The 18038-nt window shown below is 39.8% G+C and overlaps 1 protein-coding gene across 4 annotated transcripts in view; it reads left to right on the top strand.

The window, feature by feature from the left end:
- The window catches only part of CLCN3 (chloride voltage-gated channel 3), an 83299-nt gene that overhangs the window by 27198 nt on the left and 38063 nt on the right, over positions 1-18038 (top strand). Inside the window, exon 1 of one of the 4 annotated variants that reach the window (XM_030845226.2) lies at positions 7794-7996. The exons of the other annotated variants lie outside the window; for them this stretch is intronic. Coding sequence (XP_030701086.1) covers positions 7918-7996 — 79 coding nt within the window. The 5' untranslated portion in view covers positions 7794-7917. Of the gene's footprint in view, positions 1-7793; positions 7997-18038 lie in introns of those variants that run through there. 4 annotated transcript variants of the gene reach the window in all.

The following is an 18038-nucleotide window of genomic DNA, read 5'->3' as shown; positions in this document are numbered from 1 at the left end:
GAAGGTCAAAACTCTTTCAAACAGTCTACTCAGAATTATTTTTAGAAATGAGCAAATAATTCTAGGGTTCATCTGATACTTATTCTGAGCAATGTTCTTAATACATATGACACCCTTCACATTCTGTTGACAACTACCTTGTAAACATTTTCTGCACCTGTATTTCTTACTTAATACGTGTGGAGTAGGGGACTTCGCAAATTTGTGTGCTTGGATAAGGGTTAGGTCACACATTTAGGGAGACCTAACCCATACTAAGTTTATGAAGTGCTGTAATTCAAGATGTCACTAATGAACTAGGAAAAAGAACTTGGTATTGTAAAGTGGTGTCTTGCTGAAATTAGCCTAAAATACCAATGGAAAGCCGATCAAATACTGGTTGGATATCCTCAGGAAGGTCATTGGAAAGAAGTGAGCTTAGTTTTGATTTTCATATATAGAGCCTAAGGATTTGTACCTCAAATGTCACCTGTAATGGTTGTCTTGCTCCACAAAAAGAAGTCCATAGAAAGTTAACTAAAATTACTCGGTCAGTGAATAATTGTTTGGTACATGTACTCTACCCCTCTTACCCTAATGTCATGATGTAATGAATTGACTTTGTTCCTGTGCACGTAGAGCATTACTTATGAACTGTTCTTGGGAGAATTGAGAAAATAGTCGGTTAAATCCCGTTTTGTGTTGTGGTTCCAGTTAAAAATTTCAGTTGAAAAAGGCTTCAGGAGTTATGAACTAAGCCTATAAAATCATCAGCTGAAGTAAACACATAAAATCATAGGGAGTCTGTGGACCTGTTTAAACAGTTCTAAACCACTATCATTTAGAGGAAGTTCTTTGGAAGAATCTGTGCTTAGAACAAGTGAAAGTCAGTGTAGATACTTATGAACCTGTTATCTGTAACTGATTGACACTGTAAATAAGAGTTGACTAGAGGGGTTTAGGATAGGGAAGGAAAAAGAATAATAAATCCACACTAAATGTTAGTAGAATTAGAGATATTTAGGATAAACTTCTAACTTTTCAGACTTTTGAATTGTGAGGTATAACACACATCAGAAAAATGCGTAAAGCATACTTCTGCAGCTTAATGAATTATTACAAGGCAAGCACCTTTGCAACCCACTCAGGTTAAGAAAATAAAGGATTACTGTACTCCAGAAGCTTGCTGATGACAACCCCTTCCCTTTCCCTAGAGATAAATACTGTTTTCTCTTTGTCTAGTCACTTTTTTAACTTTATGGTTTGAGCATCTAAGTATGCATCAATGGGATTATAATTTAGCTTTGCCCTGTTGTTGAGGGTTAAATAAATGGAATCATACAGTAAATTTTTTTTTCCTTGCTTTTTTTAAAAAATTAATTTATTTATTTTTGGCTGTGTTGGGTCTTCGTTGCTGCGCTCGGGCTTTCTCTAGTTGTGGCGAGTGGGGACTACTCTTCATTGCGGTGTGCGGGCTTCTCATTGCGGTGGCTTCTCTTGTTGCGGAGCACGGGCTCTAGGCGTGTGGACTTCAGTAGTTGCAGCACATGGGCTCAGTAGTCATGGCTCGTAGGCTCTAGAGCACAGGCTCAGTAGTTGTGGCGCACGGGCTTAGTTGCTCTGCGGCATGTGGGATCTTCCCGGACCAGGGCTGGAACCCGTGTCCCCTGCGTTGGCAGGCACATTCTTAACCACTGCACCACCAGGGAAGCCCTGTTTCTTGCTTTTATGCAGCATGATTTTGAAGAATCTTCTTTGCTGCAAGTAGTAGCGTTTATGATGTTGCTCTAGACTATATCATTCTTTTTTATAAATACACCACCGTATACCTACTCATTTTACTACTGATGGATCTTTGAGTTCTTAACAGCTTTTGGTGGGTACAGACAGTGCTATTTTGAATACTATACATGTATCCTAGTGGGTATGTGCACAAATTTCATTGGTCTGGGTGTGAACTTGTTGGGTTGTAGGCTATGTTCTCCATGGTGGTGTTCTGCTTTACACTCAGGTAAGCATGTATGAGAGCTTCCCTGGCTCCACATTCACCGACCTCTTGATGATGTCTGACTTTTAAGTTTGTCCATCTGCTGGCTAGGTTATGGATTCTGATTGTGGTTTTAATTTGCATTTCCTTGGTAGCCAAAGAGATTCAGCATCTTGTCATGCTGATGAGCCATTTGAAAAAATTTTTGAAGTACCTATTCAAGTCATTTGTTGATTTTTCTATTGCCATATCTGTCTTAGAGGTATGTAAAAGTTATTTATTTCCTATAAACAAGCTTTTTGTTAAATGTGTTGTAAATACCTTTTATTCTGTGGGTGGTATTTCACTGTCTGTCTTGGTCTGTTTGGGCTGCTGTAACAAAAATACCACAGACTGGGTAGCTTCAACAACAGACATTGATTTCTCACAGTTCTAGAGGCCGGGAGTCTAAGATTGAGGCACTGGCTGACTCCATGTCTGGTGAGAAGGAGCTGCTTCTGGTTCATAGTATGCCATCTTTTTCTTTGTCCTCTAGGGAGCTCTTTGGGGTTTCTGTTATAAGGGCACTAACCCTATTCACGAGGGCTCCACCCTCATGATCCAGTCACCTCCAAATACCACTACATTGGGGATTCAATATATAAAATTTTTAGTTTTCAATATATAAATTTTGGTGGGGGCTTCCCTGGTGGCGCATTTGTTGAGAGTCCACCTGCCGATGCAGGGGACACGGGTTCGTGCCCCGGTCAGGGAAGATCCCACATGCCGTGGAGCAGCTGGGCCCGTGAGCCATGGCCGCTGAGCCCGCACGTCCGGAGCCTCTGCTCCGCGACAGGAGAGGCCACAGCAGTGAGAGGCCCGTGTACCGCAAAAAATAAATAAATTTTTGTGGGATACAAACATTCAGTCTATAACATTCTCCTAATGGACAGACATGAACAGATGTTCTTAATTGTAATGTGGTCCTGTATCATAATCTTTTGTGTTACGGCTAATGCTTTTTGTCATTAGAAAAATTTCCCTACCCTGAGGTCATGAAGATACTTTTCCCTATTATTTTGTAAGAGCTTTATTTGCCTCTCACATTCAAGTCTATAACCATCGGAGTGATTTTTGTGGGTGTGTATGGATAAGGGTGTATTTAATTTTTTTTTTTTTTCATGGAGGTAGCCTGTGGTACCAATGCTACTTACTAAAAAAACCATTTTCTTACCCACTCTTTTATAGAGCCACCTCTGATATATATCAAGGGTCATATGTAAAGGAGGGTCTATTTCTAGACTCCCTATTCTGTACTGTTGGTTATTTTTCTAGCTTTATGTCAAAAGCACTCTGTTTTTATCACTCTACCTTTATAAACAGTCTCAGTGTCTGGTAAAGCAAGTCCTCTCACCTTATCTTTAAGAGTGTCTTAATTATTCCTGGGCCTTTTCATTTCCATGTAAATTTTAGCTGAGTTTGTCACAGAAACTCCTGTTGGGGTTTTGTTTTGTTTTTAAATTGAAGTATAGTTGATTTACAGTATTGTGTTCGTTCCTGTTTTTTTTTTTTCCTGCGGTACGCGGGCCTCTCACTGTTGTGACGTCTCCCATTGCGGAGCGCAGGCTCAGTGGCCATGGCTCACGGGCCCAGCCGCTCCACAGCATGTGGGATCTTCCCAGACCCGGGCATGAACCTGTGTCCCCTGCATCGGCAGGCGGACTCTCAACCACTACGCCACCAGGGAAGCCCTGCAAGTCTTTTTTTTAAAGGAATTAAAAAAAAAAAAAAAAAAAAAAGCATGCAAATCCTAACCCAAAGAACATTGAGCCAAGTTCTGCATTGGGGTCTGTTTTAACTACTCTTCAGCTCTGGGTTGCTGTTTTTCTATATATATTGCATTATGTATGTCTAAAAGATAATAATTCTTTTAAAGGCTATTACATCTAAAAAATAAATAATTCCTTGTAATCAATGATCTTGTCTATTTCACATTTCCCCAATTGTTTCATAAAAAATTGTACATTGAAACTGGTTGATATATCTTTTAAATCCTTAAAAAAAATTCTATAGGGCTCCCCTTCCCTTTTTTTTTTTTTTTTCTTACTGTGTATTTGTTGAAGAAACGAACAAATCAGGTCATTTGTTTCCCATTTTGAGTTTTCCTGATTGTGTTCCTGAGCTGTCATATAACATGTTTCTCTGTTTCCTGTATTTCCTGTAAATTGGTAGTTAGATCTAAAGATAAAAAACATTTTTGTTTTTTATTTTTTAAGCACTTCTAATGTTGTAGATTTCTTGGATCATGTGGGTTCAGAGGGACTTGAAGGTTGAACATTACATATAGTTATGTATGTGTAGTTATAGTGCATGGTTGTAATCATATAATCATGCCCTGTGCCTCCCTGATTGTCACACCACCAGAATCCCACATCAGTTTGAGGTTAGAATGGAGGGTGTATTTGGAAGTAGAAGTACCTCCCCCTTTTGAAATTCTAAGTCCTTTTTTATGCAGAGGTTCTGTCCCATGTGTGGACTAAAAAAAAAAAAAAAACCCGCAGTGTGAGAGTTGTGAGTTAAGTTTTATTTGGGGCAAAATGAGGACTATAGCCCGGGAGACAGCATTTCAGAGAGCTCTGAGAAAGTGCTCCGAAGAGGCTGGGGTTAAGGTCAGTATATATGTGATTGTGGCGAACGGGGAGTACATGCAGTCAAGCACGTATATTTTGCAGAAGGTTTCTGCTAGTCACGAGGAGCAGACGTCACCAAGAAAGATTTTAGTGCTTTTCTAGATACGAGGAGATGCAAGAATTGGGCTCATAAAATCTTTTCCTAAAAATATCTATCTGAAGACCTGTTCTGCCTGTTTTCCCCAGAGCCCAGAGTGCCTGCCTCCTTCGTGCTCTCCACCCTGAACTCCTCTCAGGGGGTGCGGAAGGTCAGCAGCCGCAGCGGCTCAGGATTTGATCCTTGTAGAGGTAGATGGCAAGTGCCAATTTGTAGGTGACATGAGCATTCCCCTGCCCTGCACCACAGCCGTGCCTAGGAGTTCTTGAATGTGTCTTCTGCTCTCTTTAACTGTAATTCAGCTTCTTAGTCTGATAATACCTAATCTGTGTCGAAGTCCTCTTCGGCCACACCTTCCAGTTTACCTCTTCCCTTTCTAAAGTGTAATTGGAAAGCACCTTAGCCTGAATAATAATTCTTTTACTTTAGGAGAAAGTGGCAGCCATGGACCCCATAAGCATGAGAAATGTGTTCATTTCTGCAATTTTTTTAATTTTCAGATTTATCATTACAAAAGTAATCATTTATTTCAAAATTAAGTAATTGTTTAAAATTTTTAAACAATGTAGAACTTTACATAAAGTGAAAACTGAATGTACCATCATCCTCCCCACTTCCACCTCATTCCTTCCTCAGTGATAATTGTTAAGTTTGGTATATCTCATTTGAAACTTAACTCTATACAGATACACGACATATTATATATACATGCATACATATACAAATGTTTTGTTCTTTAAAAATATTCAAAACTTTTTACTTACGCTACAAAACTTTTATCTATGCAACACTATCAATGTATTTTATAGGGGAGGTATTCTTCCCCTTCTAGTTAGTGTTAGCTAGCTATCATTTTCATTTTTCCTGTATGACCAAGTTGTAAATCAGGAAAAACAGGTTAAGAGAGTGCCTACAAATTACCAAGAAAACTTGTAGATAGCTTTTCATTTTATAAAAAGGCACGGTAGAGGGCTTGCCTGGTGGCGCAGTGGTTGAGAGTCCGCCTGCCGATGCAGGGGACACGGGTTCGTGCCCCGGTCCGGGAAGTTTGCACATGCTGCGGATCGGCTGGGCCCGTGAGCCATGGCCGCTGAGCCTGCGCGTCCGGAGCCTGTGCTCCGCAGCGGGAGAGGCCACAACAGTGAGAGGCCCACGTACCGCAAAAAAAAAAAAAAAAAAAAAAAAAAAAAAAAAAAAAAAAAGGCATGGTAGGATGTAAGTAGTATAAAAACTAAATTATTTATAAATGCCATATAGCGTATATTTTTTAAAAGTCTTATACTAGTAGAACTTAACACACCAAAGTACCAAAAAGGACCAAATTTATACTTAGTTAATTTAGCAAAGTTAGCTCTTTGTTTAAAAGTTCGCTTTCCTTGTTTAAAAAAATCATTTCGGGGTTTCCCTGGTGGTGCAGTGGTTGGGAGTCCGCCTGCCGATGCAGGGAACACGGGTTCGAGCCCCGGTCCGGGAAGATCCCACATGCTGCGGAGCGGCTGGGCCCCGTGAGCCATGGCCGCTGAGCCTGCAAGTCCAGAGCCTGTGCTCCGCAGCGGGAGAGGCCTCAGCAGTGAGAGGCCCGCGTACCAACAACAACAACAACAACAAAAAATCATTTCGGGTGGTTGGGGGCTCGGATGGGACAGGGTCGTGCCAGGGCGGGGGGGATGGCGGGGAGGGTGGAGTTGCTGGGCTCTGACGCCTTCCTCCATGCAGAAAAAGGAAAAAAATCATTTCCAAGAAAATTGGAAAAATACAGAAAATAGAAGGGGAAAGCCACCCATGGTCATTTCATAAATGTTAATAGCCAGAATCAGAATTAGATGGAATTGTCCTATGGCAGTAACTAGTCTATATTCCTTTCCCAGAACCTTTTCTCCCAAATCCCAGGTGGGATTTTATAAGAAAGTATGTCTTTCTGAGGTTCAAACTTTTTGAAATATAAAAACTTTATTTAATCTAAGTTTTAAAAAGTTCCCAAATAACTAAGATGTACTACACGAATAGAATTTCTCTCTTTACTGCCATCTGAGTCCTCTCTTCCTTCTCTTGCCCCCAATTCTCATATAAAATCATTGAATTGGAGTAGACCTTAGGGTTGGCTCATTCAGTACTTAGGAAAACAAATTTTACAAAGCCTCTGAGTCCTGTGGACCTGCTTCTAATGAATAGCACATTTTTGATTAGTGGCATCGTCCTGCCATAGCTATTTCAGAAGGAGAATCTCCTAGTGTAATCACCTGAGAGCCAGCTGTAAAAGTTTGAACTCAGCTTAAATGAGCATCAGCTTTTTTTTTTTCTTTTGGTTGGAATGACAGTTTGAAACAAAGAGTTCCTTTATTTCTGAATTTCATAAAATGTCTAGCAAAGAGACAGAGTGCACTTTGAGACATATTTCACTAAAAGCCTTTTTATTTTATTTATTTTTTAGCACAACAAAAATCTTTGTGAGGTAGGAAAAGAAGTCAGGAGAGAGGAAATCTCCCACCCAGTACATACATCTCTTTTTGCAGTTTCACAACTAGCCAAGTTATTTACTTAGGATGTTACGTTTCTTTCTCCTCAAACCTGGAATGCCTTACTAGCCAGTTCCTTGAAGGAAGGAAATAAGAGGCTGCTGAAGGGGATTAGTACCGATCCAGTTACTGAAATTTTGAATCCACAGTAGCACATTTTAGATAATTAGGAATAGGCTTTTAAACCTAAGTTTCCTGAAGCCTTAGGTATGTTCTAGGTCTTTATGATTCACGTGACGTTACCACCTACAAATTAGTGTATTTTTACTGTAAAATCACACGGCCTTATTAGTGTCGCTCGCGTGTATCTCCATTAGGAGTGAAAAGGTTCATGCGTTTTGGACACGCAGAATTTCCGTTTACAGCTCTGTGTTGGAAACCGAGAAGTACGGTTTCTGTCGCCGTCCTGTGGTTGCCCCCTTGCTGTGGAAGCTGTTTGGTCTGTCACCCCCGGGCTTAGTCACCGTCACACGTAGCAGGGCCTGCTTGATGGGGAGGCGAGCCCGTCGCTCTAGCAACCGTGGCACCTTGGTGACGTCAGCCCGCGGGGCTGCGCGCGCCGACCGGTCGGGCATGGCGGCTGCCCAGCCTGCTGCGGCGGGGCTGCGGGGCGCGCGCGGGCGGTGAGCTCGCGAGCTTTCCCTCCGCTGTTTCCTGCGGACCTCGGCCATGGACGCCGCCTCCGACCCCTACCTGCCCTACGACGGGGGAGGAGACTGCATCCCCCTGCGGGAGCTGCACAGGCGAGGTAATGCGGGCGGGCGGCGGGGCTGCTCCCGGGCCGAGGGTTCGAGGGCCTTGGAGGGTCCCGGTCCGGCTGTTCCCTGCGTGCGCATCGCGGCCGCCGTCACAGCGCGCCCCAGTCCTGCTGGGTGGTGCGGGCAGTGGCGCTTCTCCACCTTACTTCACACCGCGAAATCCGGCGCGTGTCCCCGTGCCATTGGATTTCAGCTGCTGCCGGTTACCGTGGAGCCCCTGCACCCTAACGTCAATTCCTAGGAGAAGCTCTTACCTGCCTTTTAGAACACTTTCAAATGGCAGTAGAGAGGAACACTGTTTTATATGAATATTTTTATTTAGCATGCATTCAGCTGATTAACTACATTGTCTTCCACAGGTATCTGGTAAAAATTTATATGATAAAAACATATGGGATCATTTTTACACATCAAAAAAAATAAGAGTCAGTAGTTTGTAAAAGCCAGAAAAGCGCCCAGCATTCATGTAAGTCTTTCCGCAGGCACTGCCAGAAATGGTTACATGTTAATTGAACTGCCCTTTTTTCATTTTTCTTAAACTGATTATTCTGAAAATAGACTGGCAGTTCTAGAAAAAAAAACTGAACCTCAAGAAAAATCTCTTAGCTAGATGACTTCATTTACGAGCCACATTAGTTTGAATTTCCTGCATGATATTATGAACTCCTTTTGTAAGCAGCGAAGTCATGATTTTCCTGAGCATATTTAGCCTCTTATTTAAAACATAGTTTGTATTCTGATAACACCTTTCTTTAGTATTAAGTTCCATTAGGATGAAAAATGGTAATATATTCAACAAATACTTATTGGTTGACTTGTGTCTTCTAGACAATATTTTAGGCTCTGAACAGTTGTAACATTATATATCCCATAGTATTCTGTTGTTGGCAAAAGCGTGCTTTTCAGATTTTGAGAAAAACTATATGAAGATCATGTTATATATTGTGCTTTCTCTTAATTACCTTTTTAGTAAAATATACATACATATGTATATATAAATTATTTTAGAACATTTGGGGAAATACCTAAAAGCATAAAGAAGAAAATTAAATTTTCTCATAATCTTAACACCTAGAATTGTTGGGTTTGTTTGTTTTTCCAGCTCTAATGTGTTCCTGTGCTTTCCTTTTTTTCTGTGTTCCCATCATGCCTTTTCTGGTAGAGATTTCGTTAAACAGGAAGCAACCTGAATGAATGGTGACTGTTCAGATGTCACAGTATTTGCTAATCAGTAATTAAACTGTGTTTTCTTTGAGCTGTTTCGACCTCCGTTTGTTGATTTATAACAAACCAGAAGACCTGGGGTTGGGAAATTGAAATTCTCAGGTTAGCCGTGGCAGTCTTTGACATGACTTGGCATATACCCCACCTCTGTATAAGGTGTGCAAATAATAAGAAGTAAGCCAAAGCTTATGTGCAAGTAGGCATGGTTCCTGGTATGATTATCACTAAACTAGAAGCTTTTGGCTTCTATTATATTTTCACAAATAGTCCTTTAGGAACCTTGCTTAAGGTCTAAGTCAGTCCCACTCTTGGCAGCTCAGACGGGTTCCTTATCCCTTGACAAGCCCTTCCTCAGCCAACCTAAGCCGTTTTGTCTGAGAGTAACACTGTGTCTTTGTAGTACAGGTCAGTTGGTTATTAGGCTCACTTGACCGTTCTGTAGCATCCTAGCATCTGTGGGTAAGAGGTTATTTGTGTTCCATAATTTATGACCTTTTCTGGCCATGGGTCAAAACAAAGGAACTGGAGATGTGGAGACAAGCAGTTAACATGAATCAAGAAAAAGAATCAGCTTCCCTGTAAGGACACAATTGCAATGACTAGAAATATCTCTTGGGGCTGGAAAAGAGCGAAGAGGCAGATAACCCAAGTATAAAATTGTAAAGCATATCAGTGAAGGAAATAGACTGTTTACTGAATCCCTGAGTGCTAGGGTTAGGAATTACCTTTGTGGATAAATTAGATTTAATGCTCCTTGTCCAGGCAAGATGGTAAATATGACAGTTCCCACCTAAGTGAGTAATACAGAGACTAGAAATGGATGTAGATTAAAAAGAGAATTAAGGCTTCCCTGGTGGCACAATGGTTAAGAATCCACCTGCCAATGCAGGGGACACGGGTTCGAGCCCTGGTCCGGGAAGATCCCACATGCCATGGAGCAACTAAGCCCGTGTGCCACAATTACTGAGCCTGCGCTCTAGAGCCCGCAAGCCACAACTGCTGAAGCCCGCATGCCTAGAGTCCGTGCTGCACAACAAGAGAAGCCACCACAATGAGAAGCCCGTGCACCGCAACGAAGAGCAGCCTCTGCTCACCGCAACTAGAGAAAGCCTGCACGCAGCAATGGAGACCCAGTACAGCCAAAAATAAATAAATAAGTAAATTTATTAAAAAAAATAGAATTAGTTAATATATTGTTGATGGATTAGAAATTAATATGTCATTTTAGAATAGTTATCTTTGGGAGTAAATTTCCTGTCAGACACTATTAAGTTCTTTCATAAAATATCTCTTCCATTTTCATCGGGGGGTGGGGGGAAGAAAACCTTTGGTTTATTTGCATTATTAGTTTTATACTTTAACTTTTTTCCTTATTTGTTCATGAAGTTTAGGTAGTTTGGAGGTTGAATTCTTTTTTATCCTAACAGGCCCTTATAGTGCATTTGATCTTTGGGACTTTTAGCATTATTTGAATATTGTTTCCTTTGAAGTTTGTGTTGAGCTCTCTTGTGTGTGTAAGGCACTCTCAGGTGCTGTGGAGAACTGGTGGGAGTAGTAATGGTGATATTAATAAAAGCTAATACCTATACACTGTTCTAATAAGTGCTTTACGTGTGTCAGCTCATTGATGTGTAACAAATTATTTTAACCCCTGTCACAGACTGTGAAGTAGGAACGGTTATAATCCCCATTTTCCTGTTGACAAAACTGAGGTAAAGAAATGTTCAAGGGGCTTCCCTGGTGGCGGAGTGGTTGGGGGTCCGCCTGCCAATGCAGGGGATACGGGTTTGTGCCCCGGTCCGGGAGGCCCACATGCCGCGGAGCGGCTGGGCCCGTGAGCCATGGCCGCTGAGCCTGCGCGTCCGGAGCCTGTGCTCCGCAACGGGAGAGGCCACAGCAGTGAGAGGCCCGCGTACCGCAAAAAAAAAAAAAAAAAAGAAATGTTCAAGAAAAGTCAGGATTCGGTGCAGATGATGAGACTCATAGTCTGATCGTGGAGCCACACTGCTTTGCACTGTGTATGTCCCTGTGATAACTTGGCATGTGCAGTCTGGTAGGAGCGTAAGAAGGCTTCCCAGGTTTACAGACAAACAAACAAAACCCCAAGGAAGCTAATTTCTCGTGAATGGTACAGACTGCATGTTCTGTGAGTCTGTTTTGGGGGGGTGGGGGGGTGGAGACCAGTCTTCTTTTGAGAAGTGTTATCAAAGTCGGCCGAGTTTCCACGTCCACAGGGGATTTGATACGCGTTCCTGGTGGGGAGGATAGGCTAGTAAGTGCTCTGATGGGACCAAGTGCCTAGTATGTTGTTCCCTGATTAGTTTTGTTGTGTCACTGGGTCGGCTAAAGGGGTCCTTTAGGAAGGTAGAAGAGTGCCAGATCCCAGAGGAACTTGAATGCTAGACTAACACTGGTCTTAGACCACAAGAGGTGTGGCTCTCCTTCTGAAATAAAGTTTGAGGTGTTTTTTTTTAAAATTTATTTAAAAAATTTTTTTTGCTGCGCCGAGCAGCTTGCGGGTTCTTAGTTCTCTGACCAGGGAATGAACCCGGGCCCAGAGCAGTGAAAGCACTGAGTCCTAACCACTGGACCACCAGGGAATTCCCAAGGGTTTTTTTGTTTTGTTTTTTAAAGCTTCTACCTGAAATCATTTCTTGACATCCATTAGCTCAGACATATATTTAAGTAAAGCTTTTTTCTTCCTATTATAATAGATGAATTTGTTCATTTTTATTCCCTCCTGGAAGTATCAGTAGTTAGCATTTTTTGCACGTTATTTGAAAATCCAGGTGTTAGATTCTTATTGCCACAGGGGCATTCTGTAGATTCTTTGTAAAATTATTTTAGGATTCGAGTCCTTATTGTACTTCTCTTACCTTTAATCTTCTAGCCAACTAGAAAATTAAATCTCTTCTTACAAATTAATTCATCTGATGTCAAAAAGTCTTTGTATTCTAAAATAATAGTATAAAACAAAGCCTGTCTTTAGATTTATTTTGCCCACAGTATATGAATTTAAAATCTTCAGTTAAATGTGTTTCATATTACTACCTCTAGCTCTGTTTTCTAAAATTAGCTGACACTTTTAGTATGGTTAATTTTATACCATCTCATGGCTTGTTGTAAGTTAAAAATGCTTTGTGTTTCAAGATATCAAAACATGAGCAGGTCTCTTGCCACGTAGATTAGGTTTGTGATTTTGGCTGTTTTCCCAGCATTGAGGTCTCTGTTTCGTGCTGACACGAGGCCACAGGAGACTGGTGGCTTAAATTGTATTTTAAAGTTTTGTTTTTGTTTTTTAATAAACAGATGTTTAATTCATAGTTTTTTGGTAGTTCTTTACAACCTTAACTAGATCAAAGATGGATTTGCTTTAGTTTGTCAATTTATTCCCTCCACCATTTAAGAGAGCAAATTCCATGAATCTGTTTTTCATGTAATCTACAGATCATCTTATGTGCAGAGATAATAAATGAACATGGAACTTGTTTCCAGTTATACAGATGTCTTAATACCCACTTTATCATCCCTACCTAAGAATGTGGCTTTTTATTTTGGGCTGTCAATAGAACAGAGAAGGAAACAGTGAATTGGGTAATTTAGCATTGCTACTTACTGGTCCTGTATCTTCTGTCAACTTCTTTGCCATTTGGTTTTAATTTCCAAGGCTTTGCCGTTTAAATAGGTGGCAGTTAAGTATGACTGTGAATGGCAGGACAAATTTAAAGAGTAAATACTTTATTTATCATATTAATTTATCCAGCAGATGTCCCGTTGCCACCTCCTAAGTACCAGCACTGTGCTGTTACACTTTTAATCTTCCATTTGGAAATCTGCTGACATTCTGGGACTTCCACTATCAACTTACAACACTCACTTTCCCCTCCCTCACGAGGGTGACCATTTCTTATCAATAGGGTCACAGAGGGAGGAGAAAATCCACTGGGGACTACACTTCCTGCTCTTAATACACAGCTGAAACTGGGCTGTCAGGGAATATGCAGAATTTTAGATTTCTGCCTGCCTTATTCCATAATTTAAAATAAAGGCATATAAGTTTTATGTGTGTGTGATAGCACAGTAATCTGCCTATGAGCTTAAATGGCAGGGATCACTGCTCTCAAATCTTTTGAGATTGACCCCAGCGGTAATAAGCAATAGTCTTAGTAAACAAATATATACCTACTTTTGCATGTAGAGCTATTACTTGGATATTCCCCTTTGAGAAAAGACTTAGACTGTGGAAGAAGAGTGATGGTGAAATTTACTAATAAATTAGTTCACTCTAAGGTGTAACAATTAAGTACTATTTTTTTGTAGCTCAGTTCAGCAAATACATATTGAGGACTAGTGGGTGGGAATATAAAGGTTTTTATTTGTGGGAAAGCAGACAATTTCATTAATGTCTGTATTTCTCTAGTTCATTGTTTGTCAAATTACAGGTTTCAGCATGTTGGGTTGTGACAAATATTTAAAAAAAGAAAAAAAAGAGGAAGGAAGGAAACAGAAAGTAAAAATACCAGAGTATATGCCAAATAGTAAATATGCTGAACTTTGGTTTTACTTAGGTGCATATCTGTATACTGTGTCAGTGAGAAATATTTCTTGCTGTGGGCCACCGTTAAAAAAGTTTGAAAACCAGTTTCTAAGTAAACCCCTGGAGGGGCAGTTGGCTCTGCTTCCTGTGCCTGAGATGAGTTTGGAACAACCTGAGGATGAGAATGGGATGTGTAATTGTCACTGACCTCTGCCGAAGCACAGGGATGTGAGTGCTGGTACCAAAGAAGTACCAGTGACAACTTGTGCAGCAGACTTGTGGTCTGGGGCCAAAGGCAGAAAGGGCTGGTGATGGTGAAGCGTCGAGTTGTGTTAATTGTATGAGCGCTCAGTGCATGTGTGTAGGTGTTTTGGGAGAAGGCAGCATCAACAGTCTTAACCTACTCGCAGAGCAACAAGCAAACCAACCGTGAAGCTATTTTTAGGCAGTACTCAGAGTGGTAAGAAATGCCTTTGGAATCAAACTACTTGAATTTGAATCCATGTTCCACTACTTACTATGTGGCCCTGGGCATATCTCTTAACTCTCTGTGCCTGCCTTTTCTAATTTGTAAAATGGAGATCGTAATACCTATCTCCTGGGGTGGTTGTGAGGATTAAATGAGCTAATGTATGTAAAGTGCTGAGAACAATGTCTAGCACACAGTAAGCACTCAATACATGTTCTTTTATTGTTAGTATTACACACAATGTCTGGCCTCTAGGTGGGAACGATTATCTTAATTCTGATGTAGTCTGGTTTATCTGTTTTTTCTTTTGCCACCTGTGCTTTGGTGTTTTATCTGCAAAACCATTGCCTCACCCAAGGTCAAAAGGATTTACTCCTCTGTTTCCTTTTAAGAGTTTAATAATTTTAGCCCTTACATTTGGGTCTGTGATCCATTTTGAGCTAATTTTCATGTATGGTGTGAGGTAGGTAGGGTCCAACTTCATTCTTTTACATATAGCTAGCCCATTGTCCCAGCATCGTTTGTTGAAGAGACTATTCTTTTCCCATTGATGAAAATATTTCTTTAAATAATAATATAACCAGAAAACTACTAGAGCTCATTAAAGAATTCGGTAAAGTTGCAGGATGTAAAATTAATACGCAGAAATCTGTTGCATTTCTGTACACTAACAACAAAAGATCAGAAAGAGAAATTAAGGAAACAGTCCCATTTACCATCGCATCAAAAAGAATAAAATACCTCGGAGTAAACTTATCTAGGGAGGCAAAAGACCTGTGCTCTGAAAACTGTAAGAGGCTGGTGAAAGAAACTGAAGACAACATAAACAGATGGAAAAATACACCATGTTCTTGGACTGGATGAATCAGTATTGTCAAAATGACTATACTACCCAAGGCAATCTATAGATTCAGTGCAATCCCTATCAAATTACCAATGTTAAAATTTGTATGGAAGTACAGAAGACCCCCAAATAGCCAAAGCAATCTTTAGAAAGAAAGATGGAGCTGGAGGAATCAGGCTCCCTGAGTTCAAACCATACTACAAAGCTACAGTAATCAAAACAGTATGGTCCTGGTAGAAAAACAGACATATAGATCAGTGGAACAGGATGGAAAGCCCAGAAGTAAACCCATGCACTTATGGTCAATTAATCAACAACAAAGGATGCAAGAATATACAGTGGAGAAAAGACAGTCTCTTCAGTAAGTTGTGCTGGGAAAACTGGACAGCTACATGTAAAAAAATGAAATTAGAACATTCTGTAACACCATACACAAAAGTAAACTCAAAATGGATTAAAGACCTAAATGTAAGACCAAATACTCTAAAACTTCTAGAGGAAAACATAGGCAGAACACTCTGACATACATCATAACAGTATCTTTTTGGATCCGTCTCCTAGAGCAATGGAAATACAAATAAACAAATGGGACCTAATTAAACTTAAAAGCTTTAGCACAGCCAAGGAAACCATAAACAAAATGAAAAGGAAACCTACAGAATGGGAGAAAATATTTGCAAACAATGTGACTGACAAGGGATTAATCTCCAAAATATACAAACAGCTCATACAGTTCAATATCAAAAAAACCCACAACCTATTCAGAAAATAGGCAGACATTTCTCCAAGGAAGACATACAGATAGACAAAAAGCACATGAAAAGATGCTCTATATCGCTAATTATTAAAGAAATGCAAATCAAATCTCCAGTGACGTATCACCTCACAATGCTCAGAATGGCCATCATTAAAACATCTACAAATAATAAATTCCGGAGAGGGTGTGGAGAAAAAGGAACCCTCCTACACTGTTGGTGGGAATGTAAATTGGTGCAGCCACTATGGAGAACAGTATGGAGGGTCCTTACAAAACTAAAAATAGAGCTACCATATGATCCTGCAATCCCATTCCTGGACATATATCTGGAGAAAACCATAATTTGAAAAGATACATGCACCCCAGTGTTCATAGCAGCACTATTTACAATAGCCAAGACATGGAAGCAACCTAAATGTCCATTGACGGATGAATGGATAATGAAGATGTGGTATATATATACAATGGAATATTACTCAGCCATAAAAAATGAAATAATGCCATTTTCAGCAACATGGATGGACCTAGAGATTATCATATTAAGTGAAGCATACTGGACAAAGAAAGACAAATACATGATATTGCTTATATGTGGAATCTAAAAAAAAAATGTGATACAAATGAACTTATATACAAAACAGAAATATACCCACAGACACAGAAAACAAACTTATGGTTACCAAAGGGGGGAAAGCAGGGGGAATAAATGAGGAGTTTGGGATTAACATATACACAGTACTATATATAAAATAGATAACCAACAAGGACCTACTGTATAGCACAGAGAAGTCTACTCAATATTTTGTAATAACCTATAAGGGAAAAGAATCTGAAAAAGAATAGATATATATGTATAACTGAATCACTTTGCTGTACACCTGAAACTAACGTAACATTGTAAATCAACTATACTTCAATACAAAACCCAAAACCAAAACAAAATAAATAACATAAATTAAAATTTTCCGACAGATAATTTAAAAACTCTTTGTTTAGATTATAGATGTTAATAAATAATAAAGTTGTGTTTACATAGGTATGCTTTTGTGTCTGGGGAAAAAATAAGGCAAAAAGTCCTCTTATCAATAAAGTTATTTTTGCAAGAAAGCTGCAAACCAGTTACAGCTCATTGATTGGATAAATTTTCCTACTTGCTGAGGTATTGATATTTTAGTGTTAGTGATATTTGAACTATGAAATATTGTTGGTGATATTTAAATTATATGAAGTCCATTTTACGGAAAGGTTGGTCATTGGGCATACATTTTATTTTATTTTTTAATTGTATTTCCTTTTTTAATATATTTACTTATTTATTTATTTATTGGCTGCACTGGGTCTTCGTTGCTGTGTGTGGGCTCTCTCGAGTTGCAGCGAGCAGGGGCTGAGTTTCCAACTCAGGCTTTTGAAACCCACGTAAAAGGCAAAGTCTTAAAAGCCAATACCTTTGAGTTGTAAGCAGTGGGTTTCTGGGTTTCAAAATGTTTTAAGTAAAAAAGAGAGTTTCTGCAATAAGCCTTGGGTTGAAAAAAGAACAGATGAAGAAGCAATTCTACACAGTTACATAAGGTTTGTGGGAGAAGCAAGGAGAGGGAATTGAGTAAACAAGAGAGTTTAAAATAGTTAAACTGGCAACTGGTTTCAGCTTTTAACATTTTATACAAGAAAAAAAGATAAGATCTAGTTAGCCACATTTATTTATAAGCTTTTAGCATATTTTCATTACTCAACATACTTTCTAAAAACCATCTCATGTCATTAAACGCATATGCATATCATTTTCAAAGGGCTTCAGACTACTATAACTGTTGTGATGTACTGTATCATTTAGGTTAGTTTGCATTAAAAACAGTATATACAATGAACATACGTGTACCTAGTCATCCTCTTTTCCAATTAATTTTTAAATTTTTAATCTTTTTCTTGTTCTTAACTTTTTTTCCCACAGTGAAAGAAGCCACAGTGCTGAATGTTGTTTTCTGTGTTCTGCTGTGTGTTTCTTTCCCTGTGGTGGTGGGTGTTTCCTGAACTGGTGGGGCACACGTGTGGAGAGGACGAGGAGATCGTGTCGGATAAGGAACCTGATGAGTAGTATTTCCAAAAGGTGTCCTGGTACGTCTCTGCTACTGTCTCCACAGATAGATCAGTGAGAGCTGCACATGCTTTGAGAAATGGGAGGTCCAAGTAAATCATGTCATTTT

This window comes from Globicephala melas, chromosome 6 (genome assembly GCF_963455315.2).
Source record: "Globicephala melas chromosome 6, mGloMel1.2, whole genome shotgun sequence".
Taxonomy (NCBI): Eukaryota; Metazoa; Chordata; class Mammalia; order Artiodactyla; family Delphinidae; genus Globicephala; species Globicephala melas.
The sequence above is the reverse complement of the archived record's forward strand: the minus strand, read 5'-3'. Positions and strand labels throughout refer to the sequence as shown.